This window comes from Lepidochelys kempii, chromosome 11 (assembly GCF_965140285.1).
Source record: "Lepidochelys kempii isolate rLepKem1 chromosome 11, rLepKem1.hap1, whole genome shotgun sequence".
NCBI lineage: Eukaryota > Metazoa > Chordata > Testudines > Cheloniidae > Lepidochelys > Lepidochelys kempii.
Window position 1 is genome coordinate 8190264 of NC_136390.1, and position 18421 is coordinate 8208684.

At 39.2% G+C, this 18421-nt stretch overlaps 1 protein-coding gene across 8 annotated transcripts in view; it reads left to right on the top strand.

Moving 5' to 3' along the window:
- Window positions 1-18421, top strand: part of PTPN4 (protein tyrosine phosphatase non-receptor type 4) — a 236161-nt gene that overhangs the window by 172050 nt on the left and 45690 nt on the right. For 7 of the 8 annotated variants that reach the window (XM_073305041.2, XM_073305038.2, XM_073305037.2 and 4 more), the window contains 6 exons: window positions 216-374; window positions 10666-10825; window positions 13530-13613; window positions 13699-13755; window positions 15695-15851; window positions 17393-17559. In XM_073305041.2, the coding sequence (XP_073161142.1) occupies window positions 216-374; window positions 10666-10825; window positions 13530-13613; window positions 13699-13755; window positions 15695-15851; window positions 17393-17559 (784 nt within the window). The remainder of the gene's footprint in view (window positions 1-215; window positions 375-10665; window positions 10826-13529; window positions 13614-13698; window positions 13756-15694; window positions 15852-17392; window positions 17560-18421) is intronic. The other variant, XM_078854775.1, reaches the window with a different exon arrangement.

Here is an 18421-nt window from a genome sequence, read left to right on the forward strand (position 1 = left end):
AAAAATGAATTGAATGAGAGAAAATGAATTAATGGAATTACAATTCACTGTTTAAAATTCTTCAGTAAAATTATCTATATGTATATATGCTTACATTTAGAAGGAAAGTAAATAATTTTTTTAAAATTATACATTTATAGTTATAGAACAATGCAGATTAAAAGCATCAATCTTGGAGAATTTTCTAACTGCTTAATTATTCTTTTCCTATTTAGTCGCAATTCTGCATTTACTCAAGAGGGAGCCCGTTTACGACCATCTTCAGTTGGACATTTAGTGGACCATGTAGTTCACACCTCACCAAGTGAAGTTTTTGCAAATCACAGATCTCCATCCTCCACCCAAGCTAATAGCATCATTCTGGAATCATCACCGTGAGTTCAGCCATTATTAATATATTATTACTATAGCACATTGAGGCCCTGATAGAGATAGTCCCTACCTTTGAGAGTTTATTTAGTTCCCTTTAATCTTTATCAATAAAGCCCAGGTCCAGAAAACGTTAATTTATAAATAACTATTTTTAGGGGGCATTAATATAGATCTGGTAAAAAGATAGTTGCCAGAGTAAGTGCCCATAATTCAGCCATTAAAATGGAGTAGGATTTTACTCGTGTCTTAATTTTATTCAGTGCCTATAGGTAGGGTTGGTGGAGTTATGCAAGTGTCATTCTGTATGTGTGTATAAGATATTTTTTGCAAGAAGGAAAGAATGCATGATTTTGTGGTCTGATGTAAAGGTTTTAGTGGCATGGATTTGGAAATGTTGCATTATTTTCAGGGGCCAAAAACTGTATTCTCTCTCTCATATTTAAACGATTTTTTTAAAAAAAAATATTGGTGCAATTTTCGCCATCTGTGCCTAAATCTCAACTTTACTATGAGTCCAATTATACAGAGCTCAGATGAAGAAGGAAACTAATATATTACACACCAGAAAAATGACACACAGTAATTTACCTATAGATAAGTGTCACAGGAATCTTCCATTTTCACTGGTGTAAGGCACATGTTTCTAGTTTTTCATGGTCACAAATTACCTGTCACTGAGCAGAACTAGTTATCATTCATGCTGGGGCCCAAAGGCTATTTTTGGTGGGGAATTCTGTATTTTGGGAAAATAGGAAAAATTTACATGTTTATTTTAAAACAAAGAAGTGGTTGTTTGAAGTTGTTCATAGGTTTCAAATGTTAGAAATTTTGATGGAACTGGATTAATGGGCAGAGTGCAAATAAAATAGTAGAAGGTGCGTAATAAATGCTATTTCTCTCTCTCATATCACCACCAAATCTATTTCTATGTAGATAAATTGAACACTTGATGTGGTATAAAATAATTGTCATAATAATTTTGGGATGAGAGAGCTCTTCCATCAACATAATAAAACCACTTCCATGAGCTCTCCTGCTGACATAGCAATGTGTACACTACAACTTACGCCAGCGAAACTTATGTTGCTCAGGAGGGTGGTTTTTTCACATCCCTGAGCGACATAAGTTTTGCCCACACAAATTGTAGTGAAGACATGTCATAAGTCCCATTTTAAAACATGTAGTTTGTCACCTGAGTGACATACGTCACTTTTAAAAACAGAACCTAGGCTCCTGAGTCATTTATGCGCTTTTGAAAATTTTACCTTCTTGTTTCTTTGAAGTGTCAAAATGTTACTGATTCAGGATTTGATAATGATAAAAGGATAGAGATCATCATTAAAAAATATCTGTGGACAGAAAGTTAACTTTAAACTACTTAGCACCAAATTAAAGTCCGGGTAACATGTGGCAGAGCACTTTTATGCATTAAATACATGGTGTATATATAATACAAATGAACTTTTTATATTTAAAATAAAAAGTTCTTTGGACTGTAAACTGAGAGAGCTTAAAGTTAGGGAACTAAGAGAGCTATACCTCTCAGGACCCTTGTAGCATTAAGCCTGTTTATATCTGCAGTATTCTAGAGGAGATGCCTTGCATTACTTATGGATTCAGTTCATTTTAATTTGCAGAGTACACTTTTCACTGCCAGAAAAGTTTATTCTTTAGTGTGCTGTTTTAAGCAAATAAAACTAGTGGGTTTGCTGAATTGTTCTGATCACTTTTATGATGGAATATTTCGAATAACAGATATTGAGATCACTGAACTCATTTAGGTTGACACTTTTACCAGGAGTGAAAAGTCTGTAAATAAGATGCATGTCAGTGCATGTAAGTGCTGAAAAGTTTTTAAATAAAATTAAATCTAGTTCCAAAGCTAGAGACAAAAGTATACCCTGATTCCTGTAGTATTTAGGGTCAATGAAGCTTTGATCTAGCTTACTTTATTGCAGACACAACTGGGCTATCAGCACAAATTACAGGTGTTGCCTATAATCTGGATAATAAACTTTCAAGTTCTACATTTAACATTCTGGCAACTTTTCCTTTTGACATGTGATCCTCAACAGCAAATAAAGGAAAGTATCTGTTGTAGAAAGGTGTTCATACTGAAGCACTCTGAATAACTGACATTTATTGAGACCATAGCAAATATTAAATATTGCTGTTTGTTCTCATATTCCTCTTGCTATTTCACAGTACGTTGTGATGTTTCTGATTTGTAATTTGCTAAGATAATTAAAATAACTTTTAAATTAAAACTAAATTAATTTTTAAAAGAACATAAGAACGGCCATACTGGGTCAGACTAAAGGTCCATGTAGCCCAGGATCCTATCTTCTGACAGTGACCAATGCCAGGTGCCCCAGAGGGAATGAACAGAACAGGTAATCGTAAAGTGATCCATCCCCTGTGTCCCATTCCCAGTTTCTGGCAAACAGAGGCTAGGGACATCATCCCTGCCCATCCTGGCTAATAGTCATTGATGGACATATCCTCCATGAATTTATCTAGTTCTTTTTTGAACCCTGTTACAGTCTTGGCCTTCACAACATCCTCTGGCAAGGAGTTCCACAGGTTGACACTGCGTTGTATGAAAAAATGCTTCCTTTTGTTTTTTTTTAAACATGCTGCCTATTAATTTAATTTGGTGACCCCTAGCTCTGATGATTTGAGAGCTAGTAAATAACATTTCTGTATTTACTTTCTCCACACCAGTCATGATTTTATAGATCTCAATCATATTCTCCCCTTAGTCGTTTCTTTTCCAAGCTGAAAAGTCCCAGTCTTATTAATCTCTCCTTGTATGGTATCCATTCCATACCCCTAATCATTTTTGTTTCCCTTTTCCAATTCCAGTATATCTTTTTTGAGATAGGGCGACCACATCTGCACAAAGTAATCAAGATGTGGGCTTACCATAGATTTATATAGAGGCAATATGATATTTGCTGTATTATTATCTATCCCTTTCTTAATGATTCCAAACTTTCAGTTTGCTTTTTTGACTGTCACTGCATGTTGAGTTGATGTTTTCAGAGAACTATCCACAATGACTCCAAGATCTGTTTCTTGAGTGGTAACAACTAATTTATACCCCATCATTTTATATGTATAATTGGGATTATGTTTCCCAATGTACATTACTTTGCATTTATCAACATTGAATTTCATCTGCCATTTTGTTGCCCAGTCACCCCAGTTTTGAGAGGTCTTTTTGTAGCCCTTCGCAGGCTGCCTGCGACTTAACTGTCTTGAGTAGTTTTGTATCATCTGCAAATTTTGCCACCTCACTGTTTACCCCTTTTTCTAGATCATTTATGAATATGTTAAATAGAACTGATCCCAGCACAGACCCCCGGGGGACACCACTATTTACCTCTCTTCATTCTGAAAACTGACCATTTATTCCTTTCCTTTGTTTCCTATCTTTTAACCAGTTACCAATCCATGACAGTACCTTCCGTTTTATCCCATGACTGCTTACGTTGCTTAAGAGTCTACAACCTTGTCAAAGGCTTTCTGAAAATCTAAATACACTATATCCACTGGATCCCCCTTGTCAACATGCTTGTTGACCCCTTCAGAGAATTCTAGTACATTGGTGAGGCATGATTTCCCTTTACAAAAACCATGTTGACTATTCCCCAACAAATTATGTTCATCTATGTGTCTGACAATTTTGTTCTTTGCTTTCATTTCAGCCAGTTTGCCCGGTACTGAAGTCAGGCTTACCAGCCTGTAATTGCCGGGGTCACCTCTGGAGCCCTTTTAAAAAATTGGTGTCATATTAACTATCCTCCAGTCATTTGGTACAGCAGCTGATTTAAACGATAGGTTACAGACTACAGTTAGTAGTCCTGCAATTTCACTTTTGAGTTAATTGAGAACTCTTGGGTGAATACCATCTGGTCCTGGTGACTTATTACTGTTCACTAATACATGACCAGTGTGTATTTTAATAAATTCATACTACAAATATGAAACTATTTCTGTTGGTATATTAAAATGCAGACCGGATATTTATATCAAATACATGCAGTTTGTCAATGTGGGGTTTTTTGTTTTGTTTTATTATTATGCAAATTGCTCAACGTGGTAACACAGAGAGCTGCTTTGACTACAAAATAGGCTGCTTTTGCTGTCATTGTCTAAGCATTCATAAAGAAATTCAGAGCTGACTGAGCAAATATAAAGCAATGAAGTTTTTGCCCCAGGCTTGATTGTTAGTTCTCACAGTTCATGATGTTAATATATTACAGCTCTTTGCACTGTTGCTACTAAAGTGCTCATTTAAGTATCTTTTTTCAAACGTTTGCTGTTAGCTTATATCTTCTATAGGAAATTCTCAGTTTTCATTAACTCATATATGCAGACTGGTAGCCAAAAAGATCACCTTTTTGCTTTGTTCTTGGAATTACTTGTTTTTTTTAAACTTCTTAAAATTGTTAACTTTCAGAAGTTAACATTTACAGGAAAACATATCTTCTTGTCCATCACTTTAAAAACATGAGTAAACTATGCCAGCCAGACTCTTTACTGAATAAATATTCAGACAAAAAGCTCTAAGTACTAATAACGGGCAAGTGCCTAAATAATTTATAACTGCCTTAAAAGTTAATTAGTAAATGTTAGTAATCAGTTTTTCTCTCTCTACAAAAACTGGTGAAAGACAGTTTCCATTGCTGCTGTTGGAACTTTGCAGAGAGGGAAAAATAAAACACATGTTGCCCCTTCTGATAAAAGACAGAATCAAGTTCTTTGTGGAAATTACTATTAGGAAATATGCTTATTCAGTATGTTTTTATTTCCTGCTGTTATGAATCTCAGCTTCTACAGTCATTACAGTTTGAAGAAATAGTATGTGGGTTTTTTCAACCATCTTGCTAGAACAACAAATTTAATTTTGATAAAATTTGGAAGTTACGCATAAATATCTGTCAAATTGGTAGATATAAGATCCATTTAAATGTAGAAATAATAAGTCTGCCAAGATGGGTGTCGACATAACTTAGGTTTAAGGTTTCTAATATTTTGTTTATACTTTTAAAGAATAGTCTTGTTTATTATATTTAAGGCCTTTCATTTTCTGTTTTGTTGGTTTGTTTTTGTTAGGTTATTTAATTTCCCAGCAATTTATTGGGTTTTATTTAAAAATATTTAAAAATGGGAGAAAATCAGTAAAAACCAAGAACTCGTGGGGCATGAAGGGATATTCACCATGTGGCAGGTGAGGAAGACTTCCCTTCCCTGCTGTGGTTAAGCAGCCTGGTCTGCTGGGACCCAGCTCCCTGTCCTTCTCATTCTTTCTCCCCTCCCCCCAATGCAAAGGTAGTGAACAATGCTGAAGGGCTGGGGTCAGAAGGGCAGCAAAAGACTGCACCCTGTGACTGTTGGTTCCCCTGCAAGGCAGTGCCCCCTCCCAACCTCAGCTATTCAGTGCAGCCCCATTTGCTTCCGCCACACAGGCTCTGTCTGGCAGAAAAAGTAGATGGGGCTCTGTGCCCTAGGGACAGCAGCTGCCAGGGGTCAAAGTAACTGAGGACACTTACCGGGTGGCGGGGATTGGGCTCCAGCGGGGGGGCTCTGGCCCCCAGAAGGGGCGGGGCCTCTGGCGGAAGGGGCGGGGCGGGGGTCAGCATCCTCCAGCCAGCCCTTCCATGCTGCGTGGTCCTTGCTGCCCGGGGCTCCCGTTGATTTATAGGGCAGCAGCATCCGGAGCCCCAGGCCCTTTTAAATCTCCAGCCCCAGGACAGCTGCTCCCTTTGCTCACACCCCCGCCCCAGGCCTGGCGGCAGCTGGGGGGAAAGGGGGGGCAAAAGGGGCAGGGAGATTAAAGCGCTACAGGGTCCTTTGCCGCAGCAGCACTTTAATGTCCCTGCCCCTTTTGCCTCCCCTGTTGGCGGCCCTGCTGGTACAGACCCTACCAGCAGGGCAGCCAACAGGGGGAAGGGGCAACGATGTTAAAGCCGCGGCAGCGCTTTAAGGACAGTCCTTTGCCGCGGCAGCGCTTTAATGTGGCTGTGCCCACCCCATTGGCGGCCCTGCTGGTAGGGTCCGTGCCGACAGGGGAGGCAAAAGGGGCAGGGAGCACTTTAATGTGGGCTGGGTATGGGCCGGTGCGGGATCTTACTGGTACACCGTACCAGCTCACTTTCACCCCTGGCTGCTGCAGTTACAGTTCTTCGCTTACGCAGGACTATGAGTCACCTTGTTGCTCCCTGCGTCCGGTGTGAGAGAGTTCCCTAACACCACCAGCCTTTCAGCCACTCTTCTCTGAGCAAGGGTGTGGGAACCTTCCCAAAACCTTCCCCGCCCCCTCTTTCCCTGAGGCCTGGTCCCCCGAGGCCCCTCCCCAGAGGGCCCACCTCTGCCCCCTCTTCCCTCAAAGGCCAGCTGGAGCCAGGTTGGGGAGAGCTGGGTAGCTGTGGTGAGCTGGTGCGGCCTCCCCATTTCCAGCGCCACTGCCTCTGGGCTATGCAAACCCTGTCTTCACCTTGCAGTTTAACAGGTGCACCCTATCCCTGTTCCATTTGCACCATTCCCCTGTTATACCCAGTCCCTGAAAGAGGCTACTCAGAGAAGTCCCAGATCTTCTGCCCCGAAAGGAGCAGTGTGCCTCAGTTTACTAGTTTTACCTTAAACCACTACTCCTGTAAACCATACAGCACTTGTGAAATCTTATTTTAAATGACAAAGAAGGTTTATTTAAGAAAGAATAGAGATTTAACTAGAAACGAGAGTGTGATGGGAAGAAATGGTTCTTTAGGTAGTGTCCCTCTGAGTGCTCCACTGTAGGTGCACTTGCATCCCTGCAGTGCGGATCGGAGAACTTTGACAGCACTGTCTGTTTCCCCTACGCCCCTCAACATTGCACGGGCAAGCCCCTCTCAGTTCGTTCATAACTGCCTCTGGCTAGAGACGGGGCTATTAGCTGTCCATTCATCGGATCGTTATTTCACTTTCAGCATTTCAGTGGTTAGTTAATCCTTTTTCTTTTAAAGTTGTAGAGCTTTCTTTATTTTCTCTTTCCTACCAAAAAAACCCCTACTTTATTTTCCCTTTTGTCTGGGGTTGCCCCAGCACAGAGTAAGCCTGGTTTACCGGGCTTTAAGAAGTTCTTCTCGTGCAAGGCCATCCCCGTAGTGGATAAACATTCCCTCTGTAACCGTTGCCCTGGGGAAAGCCATATTCCTCAAAACTATGGTCTCTGCTAACAACTCAAGCCCAGATCTCGGAAGGATAGAGAACTGAGACAAAAGCGCCTCCTTATGGAGGCAGCTCTTCAGCCCTCCCCGGATCTGTGCCAGGAGTCACCCAGACAGTGTGAATCTTCTCAATAGCCCTCGACATCTAGGGTCTACAGTTCAAAGAAAACAGCTGAAGACCCCCTTGCATAAGGCTTAAAAGAACAGAACTGAGAGTCCCCAGAGTGAGCCCCGAACTAGCCAAAAAAGATCACTGGCGCATTCGGTACTGAGACAGTCCAAACACAGTACCCATAGCTCACGACAGTACCGTGAGGTATGTTACTGAAGCAGCAGGTACCATTGATGGGCCTAAAGACCAGATGTGCATAGGCACCAAAGCAATGGTACCAGAGTGACCAGAAGTCCCGATTTTATAGGGACAGTCCTGATATTTGGGGCTTTTTCTTATATAGCTGCCAATTACCTCCCACTCCCGTCCCAATTTTTCACACTTACTATCTGGTCACCCTAAATGGTACGGAGAGAAAAAGGTAAGGACGAGGCCGCACCACTGCTAAGATGATACTGCCAGTATTAGTAGTAGCATCAGCACCATCATTAGCAACCATCCAGCCTCTGAGCACTCAGTATGGCCAAGATCCCTGATGGCCTCCATGCTGACCCACTGACAATCGTAGGCACCGGTTCAGTCAGTACCACAGGAATTCACACACTCGAGAGAACTCTCAGTATTTGACATACTGGAGACTAGGTACCGGGCCTGGGATAGAGTGAGTCTAGACCATTGAACCTGGTATTACACCACTGGCTAAACAGGACAGGGTGACAACTCCCTTCTGTTTGAATGGGCTATCACCGAGATATATTATCCCCTGGTGACTAAGGGCATGTTTGCAAAAAAGAACTGGACCCTTTGCCTTGACGTCTCTGTGTCACAGGGAGCTAGATGGTCAAGGAGCCTGGTCCAGGCAGCCAAGACCCCCATCTGCTTCCGCTAATGGACACAACCCCCTCCGGACCTCAGCCCTCCAGCGCAGCCACATCCAATCCTATGCTGAAGGACCAGGGTCAGAAGGGGGCTCTGTCCGTGAATGGGCCAGTATTTAAAGGGTGCAGACTTTTATTCCCTGCAGCCCTGTCCCTGCAGCAGTTATGCTATCTCACCTTCACAGAGGGAGTGAACCGGGCCACGTTGAAGGGCCAGGGTCAGAAGAGGAAAGGAAGGCTGCAGACCCTGAGTACCAACTCCCCCTACCCCCACCAGCCTTTCAACACAGCCCATCTGCTTGCCTTTGAAAAATTCCTGAGTCCTGAAAAAGCCAAAATTTGTGTGAAAAATCAGTAAAACCCCAAAACTGGCTTATTCAAAAACCTGGGGATTTTGGGGGGGAAATCAGTCAATACCTAATAAAAAAAAGGCCTTAATTATATTTCATCAAAACTTCAGGGGGAAAGCTATATAAGTTTCTAAGTGAAATATTCCTTTTCTCATTCCACGGTCATATGCAAAGACCTTTTCTTGTGGCTTAAATTATTTGTTTATCAGAAAATACATAATGTGTTTCTTTATTTAATGTTACTGGGATAACAACCACCATATTTTTCCTTTTTACCAAATGACCATAGCCTTGTGAACTGTGTTTTGCTTTAATTACAATGAAATAAACTATCCAGTATTAAGTTTCACATATGGCTGTCCAAGATACTTTAGATCTTGCAGCAAATTGAGTTGAAGTGTTATAATGTCTCATAATTAACTGTTAGCAAAATAAGGCTCATATGTGATCAGACCAATTGAGTGGGAATACTCACAGGGGTAAAGTTATTTATGTGCATAAGTATTTTCGGGATTAGGCGCTAGTTTTATTGTAGTGCTCCATCTGAGTAGTAATAAGTAGGTAGGTGCTTAATAAAAACGGGGTTTAACGCAGTTGGTGGATAGGAAGGTCTGTACCACTGTTAGCATTTAGGGGCTGATTTTCAAAGTCAAAGATTGTTAAGCACCTTTGTGCCTCTGAAAATCTTCCACTTCATTTATAAGTATAAAGCCTTAAAATGAAAGATGAGTCCTGCATTTGTCATGAGAAAATTGTGCACTTAAATTCTTATGCCATAAAAAGTGGTCAAGGGAGTATCCACTATAATAGATAAATACACAGCATAAAGTAGTATGCTGCTGTTAAAGCTACAGCACCACAGTCTCAGACCTAACAAGTGTGCATGTTAGTCTAGAAATGTGAACTTTTGGTGGAGCTACTCTAATTTTTGGCGGTATTGTTAAAGATCAATCTGGTAAATCCATGGTAAAAATGCCATTTAAAAAAAAAATTGACTCTACATATTTTCTCTTGGGCTAAATTTTGTATGCAAGGTACTATTTAAAAATGTGCTGCTGAGTAATATGCACTCAATTGCAAATTAGACAGTGGAAAAGAGTGAATTGCATCCACAATCATATGTTTAGTACTTGCAAATAAAATGTGGTTTTAAGACACTAATGCACAAAGTGTGTGAAGTTTTTTCATGTTGGCTTGGATTTTAAATCATCTTGCTGTTAAAAGTACAAAAAATGCATATTGTTCGATTCTTAATTGTGCTAATTTGTTCAAAACTAAATTTAGCTTTATTTTTAAGGTTTAATTTACAGGCAGTCTAAGATGTGAAATAATTGCTTTTCTCCTTGGGAAAAAATATAAAATGATGTATATTTGTTTTAGAAATAGATTTCTAGGTACGTATGAGATTTATAAAGCAATCTCCAACATATTGATCAAGTGGATTAAAAGAGTAGGTAAACTGTTTAAAAGAAACAATACACTGAACAAGAATACTCTGGCTTAATCAAGCTTTGAATGTTCACAATTCTTTTTTAAATATACTCTACACAACAGATGTATTTGCATATATGCCATAACAATCCTATCCACAAAATTGAACCCTTCAGATAACAAAAATGTCAGATTTTTTTGTAACTGTCAAACTCTGGGGTTCTTTTAGCCACTTGTTCAGTTTACTTGGAGTCCTAAGAATTTTCAGATAAAATTTTCTTCCTCCACCATTTTATTTTTGTATCTAGATCCCAAGAGACCCCTATAGATGGGCAGCCTCCTGCACTACCACCCAAACAATCTAAAAAGAACAGTTGGAACCAAATTCATTATTCACACTCCCAGCAAGAACTGGATAACCATATTAATGAAACGTTTGATGTTCCCGCATCGCCTGAAAAATCCACAGTAAGTTGTTGGGTCAAGTTTGATCATCTTGTTTTTCCTCTGGATGATGGTCCTGCTTTTGTAGAAATAACTACAGTACTGATACATTTCAGTGGGCCTCATATGCATGCATTACATTGCAGCCATTTGTGTCATATATATATATAGATATAGATATAATCTCACCAGTCAGATCTGCTCACTGGCCCGCCCCCACTAATCTTTCCATTTTTTCAGTGTTCCCGTGTCAGTTTCACTAACCTACATTATTGGAATGTCATACAAAGACATTGTAGGGACATCCTTTATCCCTGTGACACTTACTTAGGTTTCCTGTACTTGCAGATATTTCTAATCAACCTCCCATTTTGGCAGTGAATTTGTCCATAGGTTTAAAAGAAGGCAGATGTGTAAATACTACATAAAAAGTATTGCCAATATCACACTTCCAAAAATCATGAGTCAGACCCCCCCAACATTAAGATTTTAAAAAATATAAATTCGGGTTATTATTTTCTTTCTGGATTTTGGGGGGTTCATTTAGGTCACATTTTCAAGATTGTATCTGCAATCTTGAGGGCTAAAAACATCTTTATAAATGGAAGCATGATTCTTGAGCTGGGGCTATATAACAATACATTTTTACTGCAGTCACACCAGATATTGTGTACTTGCAATAAATTTGTGATAGTTGGCAACACTGCATACATTTCATTTAAATTAAACTATGAAATAAAACTTCTAGCCATTTGTTTCTATATTTATGCTAACCCAAGTCATGTTAAAATGTAGTTCTGCTCTGAAAAATGACTGTGTAAAAATATCATCTTCCACTATTGTATGCAGTGTTCTTGTAGCCATCTCGGTCCCAGGATATTGGGGTATGTCTAAACAACAACGAAAAACCCACGACTGGCCCTTGTCAGCCGACGTAGGCTCTGGCTCTGGGGCTGTTTCATTGCTCCTTAGACTTTTAGGCTCAGGCTAGAGCTGACCTGAAGAGGAGCTGTGTGTAAGCTCAAAAGCTTGTCTCTCTCACCGACAGAAGTTGGACCATAAAAAATATTACCTCATCTCCCTTGTCTTTGTAAAAATAACACCTTACCAAATCTCTTCCTGCATTCAGTCATGTTTAGTTGAGTCAAGTGACAAAAATACCTTTCAACTGTTTTTTACTCCCATTAGCCTGGCAAAGAAAATGCAGTTGTGAGAGAATAAGCTGCATTGTATTCTGTGAACATGATGTTTATTAAGCTACGACGAGTTAAACCTGTGCAAACCCAGTAAAGGTACTGGGACTGCACAGGTGTAATATTGAAGGTCTAATTGGGTGCGCTGAGCCCTTAAATCGGAACGTCATGGGAGAGGGAAAAAAACTCAGTTTCACTCTCAAAGCACAAGTTAAGTTTGCAGGGCTTGCAGTTACACAAAGCATAGATAGCCTGACTTACACTGTTTCTTATCCCCAACCTTCCTCCCTCCAACACCGTAAATATCTTCTGGAATCAAGGGCTTCCTGCTATGTAGTCGTGTCAGTTATAGGGTAGCTGGTTTGTGAGGAGGAGGTTTCTTTTGAAGGTTCAGGTTCATCAAACTGGATCCTCCAGGTGAACTTACACTTCCTTTCCAGCCCCTGCAACCATACACTGCAGAGTTCTTTTGCAAGTTGAACTTTTTAGGGTTCAAATAATCCAATGTGGCAACAGACAGGTGGGTTTTTAAAAAGTTGAATACCGGTTCCTTTAACTTGAAGTATCACTGTTAAATGTTTAACACCTTACATCCTCCTCTAAGTGCTGTACAAAACAATGATTAACCCACCTCACATCCCTGGATAAGTATGAAGGGCTAGTTCAAGCAAATTCAAAGCCATTGAAATAGCACCTTGTTGAAAGGCACAAGATTCTGGTCTATAGCTTCCACAGATGGCTGTGTCATGCCACCAGGGTCAGTGCTGTTCTGAAAGAGCTGAATGAGGCATAGGAAATATGTATAATTGCATTTGTATGTGGGAGGAGGTATGGGGAACAGTGGATGGAAATTTCCTGATAAGAGTTTGTGGGGTGGAGGGAGAGGGGTTGTGATGTTGCCTCAATCAAATAAAAGACGTGGGAGGGTGGAGGGGGGATTATAGTCACCAAGCTCTGTCAGCATAGGGCACTTCATATTCCTCTCCACACAGCCCTGGAGCATGAGTAGTAAACCTCACATTAGTATTTCAAACTCTTCCTGGAGAGGTGAGTAGCAGGGAGCTCCTGGTCCTACAAAACTTGCCCCCATTATTAAACCGAAGTTGCAGCCAGTGCAAACTAAGACACACAGGTTATGTGACCTGGCCAAGCTACATAATACATTTTTACTGCAGTCACACGAAATTTGTAACATATCCACTTGATACTGCAGTAACTGTTATATTTAAATTACTTGTAATTTTATTAGTCAATTTATGATTTGGGTAGTTCCCTATTTCGCCAGCTTGCTTCCAGGAGAACACATTTACAGATTAGCTGTAAACAGCAACTCTGAGTGCACGATTCCCCATATCACACTAGGGTGAGAGAAACAATTTGCATGGTTACTGCTGCTTTCTCAGGGCCCAATAGCAATTACTGGACATTTGATGAGTACATTTGGAACAGCTGTGGTATTAGAGTAATCTTTCTTTAAAGCCTGCATTAGCTGAAAATAAATTACATGTAATGTTATGTACTTCCTTTTTGTTTAGCCCAATGGTGGTGTTCCCCATGACAATCTCGTTTTGATCAGAATGAAACCAGATGAAAATGGAAGATTTGGCTTCAATGTAAAGGTAATGAAAATTAGATGTCTATTCATATTTTTAAAGATTGTTCAGTGACACTCATGATTTGTGACTTGCTGAATTTTTTTTTAAGGGAGGATATGACCAGAAGATGCCTGTAATAGTGTCCAGGGTAGCTCCAGGAACACCAGTAAGTTGTCAGAAAAACTTGGAAGTGGTGGTGTTTAATTAAATGTGTGCAGTGTTGTTCTAGCTATGTAGGTCCCAGGATATTAGAGAGACAAGATAGGTGAGGTAATATCTTTTATTGGACCAACTTCTGTTGATGAGAGAGAGAAGCTGTTCTCTCTTTCACCAACAAAAATTGGTCCAATAAAAGATATTACCTCACCCACCTTGTTTCTCTAATTATATGTGTTTTCATAATTATTGTAAGTCTTTTCCTTTGTGTTTTCTTTTTCCTTGAGGAAAAACGTTCTGGCCACACCTTGCTAGGAATAAAACTGCTCTAACATATTACCTTTAAGGTAGTAGTCCCCATACCTTGTTGGCAGCTTGTTCTTTAACTGCCTCACATAATAAATGAAAGTAATGGTCAATTAAATGTTGGAATTAAGTATATTTAAAACATGTTAAAAATACTTTTTTGCTAATTAAAGGAGGACAGTGGAATGAAAATAAACTACAGACAGAATATAGTCTCCCCAATATCACTTACATGCTCTTCTACAAATTCCAATGTTAAATAAAAGTAAACTGCTTACATTGCTATCTGTAAGTGAGTTGTCTTATTTATTTATTTAATTTTATTTAAGGAAAGTTAAAGTTCATAGTTTAGTGTGGTGCATGCTTTAATAATAAAAATAAATGTTTTCTCAATACGACAAAGTTTCATCACTACAAGTGGTTACAATAAGTTATAATAGCTGTTTCTTGACTCTTGATATATAATGCCCCACTCACCCTAAAAACATTGTTATTTAGCATAAATTTTTAATTTAAACATTCATGGGATTTTGTCACATAAATTGTGTTGAGACAAACTTTTATGCTGTTAAAAATTGCAAATCCCTTTTGTTTTTACTGACACATGCAGATGTGAGTAATGTCAAGATTTAGATTAAACTAGACATAATGAATCATTCATCAGGTCTGATTCTGTGGTGGTGTTTCTGGTGTTCAGTGAGCACCATTAATGTCTTCAAACTAGGCACAATATTGTGGCAGTTGATTGCCAGAAATAATGACCTGGTATTCAGCCTTTGTGATGCCAGCTCTGTGTTGTGCACCTGTCAGAAATTAATAGAATAAGACACACATTTGCTTACATTAAAAAAACAAAGTAGCTTTGATCTAAATAAAATCATTAAAATTTATATGTTGACATCCTTATATTAGATTGTTGTTATCCCAGTTAATTATTTTTTCCTAATTTATTTTCTATATCACAAATTGGTTTGTTTCTATTGCAGTTAATTTTGTATGAATGGATTAAACATCTAGCAATGCTGTGGTGATGATAAATGGGGAATGCACTGCCCTTTCCTCTCTGCAATTATGGTTAAATTGTAACATAGATAGTATTTTCACTTGCAGGATTACCTTTTTGCCCGGATTACTTTGGTGCATTTCCCTTGCGCCTCCCGCCCCCAATCTTCTTTTTGTTGCCTTGAATGTGATATTAGAAGCTTACTGCTCTTAGATTTTGAAATTGAATTGGTCAAGGTTTTGCCATGCTGCTGCCCTCCTCTGAGATTTCTGAGCTTGTCCTGCATCCCCAGTGTCAATGCAGAATACAATTCAAACACTGGAGAGCTTATCCAAGCATTCAACTTCAGCATACATACAAGGAGCAGGGAGTAACAGCAGCAGAAAAGCATGTTGGAATGACAGACTCCTCCTCGTTGTGAATTGAAGTATTCATATGAATGGCACTGACTGCTGTGTTATGTAATGCTTTATATATCATTTAATCCAATGTGGCAACCATATAAATGAGTCTGGCAGAATCCACATTCCTGAACACAGTTACGCTGTTTCTTATGTTCCTATTTTAAAGTAACAAAATACAAAAGCTTTGTTTTTAGAGTGCTCTGTGTTTGTAAAACTAAATTTGTTTCATGTTGCAGGCTGACCTCTGTGTCCCTCGTTTGAATGAAGGGGACCAGGTTGTATTGATAAATGGCAGGGATATAGCGGAACATACCCATGATCAAGTTGTCATGTTTATTAAAGAGAGCTGTGAGAGGCACTCAGGGGAACTTGTGCTCCTAGTACGACCCAATGGTGAGTGATTTATATGTAACGCAACAAATCTTTGCTCTCCTTCTCCCTAGCCTTCACATTGTGTCCTGGGTTAAGGATGCTAATACTCTTTACAGAAAGGTGCTCCCCCTTAGAAAAAGTACATAAGATTACAACAAGAAGGCAGCATTTCAATCGGATACAAATACAGAGAAATACCTTGTACTGCAAGCATTCATACCTGTAATTGTAAGTGTTCAAAACAAATTTTAAATCCCCAAAATCGGGATATGAAAAATAATTGGGTATTCTTAGCAAGAAGGTTCCACATACATTTTATTCCTAAATCACATTAGGTACAAATTGGCCAGATGATTGCACAAATTGATTTCAGTGTGGAGGATAGTCCATCCCAAAACAGCAATTTTGCGTGTCTTTGTCTCATAGATCTGATCGTATTCAAGGACTTAAAATATATCTTCAAAGCAATTGAGAATTATTGGCAACATTTTTACTGGAGGCAGCTTAATAAAAGAAAATGCTTAAAAAAACCAAGCTTATACAGTATGTTCATGGCATATATATTGTTGGAATGTTGTCAACAGTCAGCTGCTGGGTGTTTAATTCTGCTCCACTACCCAATCACAATAAAGAGCCATGTAGCAGAAAAGTATACTGAGAAATAATTGGAATAGTTGAAATCACTCCACTAGAGCACCTCAACCAACTGACAAATGATTCTGGCTTCTTTTATTTAATTGTGTTACTTCCCATTCTGTGTATTTAAGCCATTTTCATTGTTTTTGTATATTTTCTTCCTCTGTCATAGTCATATAAAATAAATTCTGCTAAATTGGTTTACAGATTTACCAAGTTAATACCCCTTTGTGTGTTGATTATAGTGGTGGCTTGAATAAAAAGCCTTAAAATGCAGAATTTACAAGTAGCCCTAATTTCCTCATTCACGTTTTTACAGTGTTCTGCTCTCTGGGCAAACTTTTCAGAAGAGCATATACTTGTGTGCTAGTCGTAGTATATGCTTCGCGGTGTGTATCCGAATACGTGTGTTTACAGGCAGTACTTTTACACAGTACGTTCACAGAATTGTGGTCGGGCCTACGAGTGCCATTCTAGCCAGCAGTCTGCCAGCCGTAGCCTAATTAATTCCCTGCAAAGTGAAACGCAAAACAAAAAAGATAAACATAGGCACTAGGGTGACTTGAGGGATGTGATGTGGGAATTGGGGAGGCCAAAGAGGAGAAAGTTACAGTAAACAAGGCAAGATATGACTAGGATTAGGGAGCAGGGTTTTAGCAGTATTGATTACATGAAAATCCTTCTTTTACTCAACAATAAACTAAATAACAATGTAGTTTTAGGATGGAGCATAATGGTTTCAACACTGAATTTGTTGTTGATATGGATTAAAGTCTGACTCTTAATGGTACTCTACCACAGATTTTCCTGTAGAAGCAATACTGAATTGCCATTTTTTTTATTTAAAAGATGAGCATTCACTGTTACGGCCAAAGAACATGCTAGGTTAGCACCTCCCTCAACCTTCCTACCTTTATTTATTGTAGCTGTCTATGATGTGGTGGAAGAGAAGCTGGAGAGTGAGCCTGACTTCCAGTACATCCCTGAGAAATCCCCCCTGGATGGTGTCCATCAGGATGATGATGCTCTGCGGGAATCTATGATTCAACTAGCAGAGGGGCTTATCACTGGAACTATTCTGGCTCAGTTTGATGTAAGTAATGTACAACCTATAATTGTATGCACATACCAGTCTCTTTCTGGGTAATTAGCTTCAACAGAACAAATTTGAATGATACTAGAGTGAGTTTAGAATCTGTCAGCAAGGCAATTGACTCATCTGTCGTAAAGAAAGAACAGCCAAACATCAAAAAACTTCTGTGTTGAAACACTACAGGTGCAAAATAGTCACCATAGAATTAACGTTACCTATCTAGTACAATCTAAATGTTTTTAGTACACTGTAAAGCTGTTTATAACTGGAACTCCCAAGTTTTTGTAATTATAATGATCTTATGCTTATATAACATCTTTCATATCCAAGAATACCTAACGGGTGTAGGAAGCTTTACCCAAGACCCAGTGTTCATTTTACCCACATCTGGATGAAAACCTAAATTAAAACAAGAAGTGAAGAATACCATAAATGATTTAAACTGCAGGGAAGATTTTAGATGAAATTTAAGTATTAGGACAGAGAACTGGGAAATACAACCCTAATTTTAGGAAAATGCAATAGAATTTTTTTATACGTAGTTGATTTTCATTATTTATTTTGAAGAGAGTAGTGCAGTTCCCCTTAATACCATGCTTGTACATTGGCTCATTGCTGACTGACAGAGAAGAATACCATCTTCTGAATCAACACAACCACTTCTTCAACCCCTAGGTGTTCTTTGGTGGTATCCTATCAAAATACAGACAGAGCTCACCCCAGCTTAGTTTCTGAAATTAGGTCATGTGGCTGGAGGACAAGATAATATATTACATTACTAAAGTAACTAGACAAATGGAGATACCCCTTTTAATGTCAATATGGTATATATTTTATAGACCTGATCCTGTTCTCTCTTAAT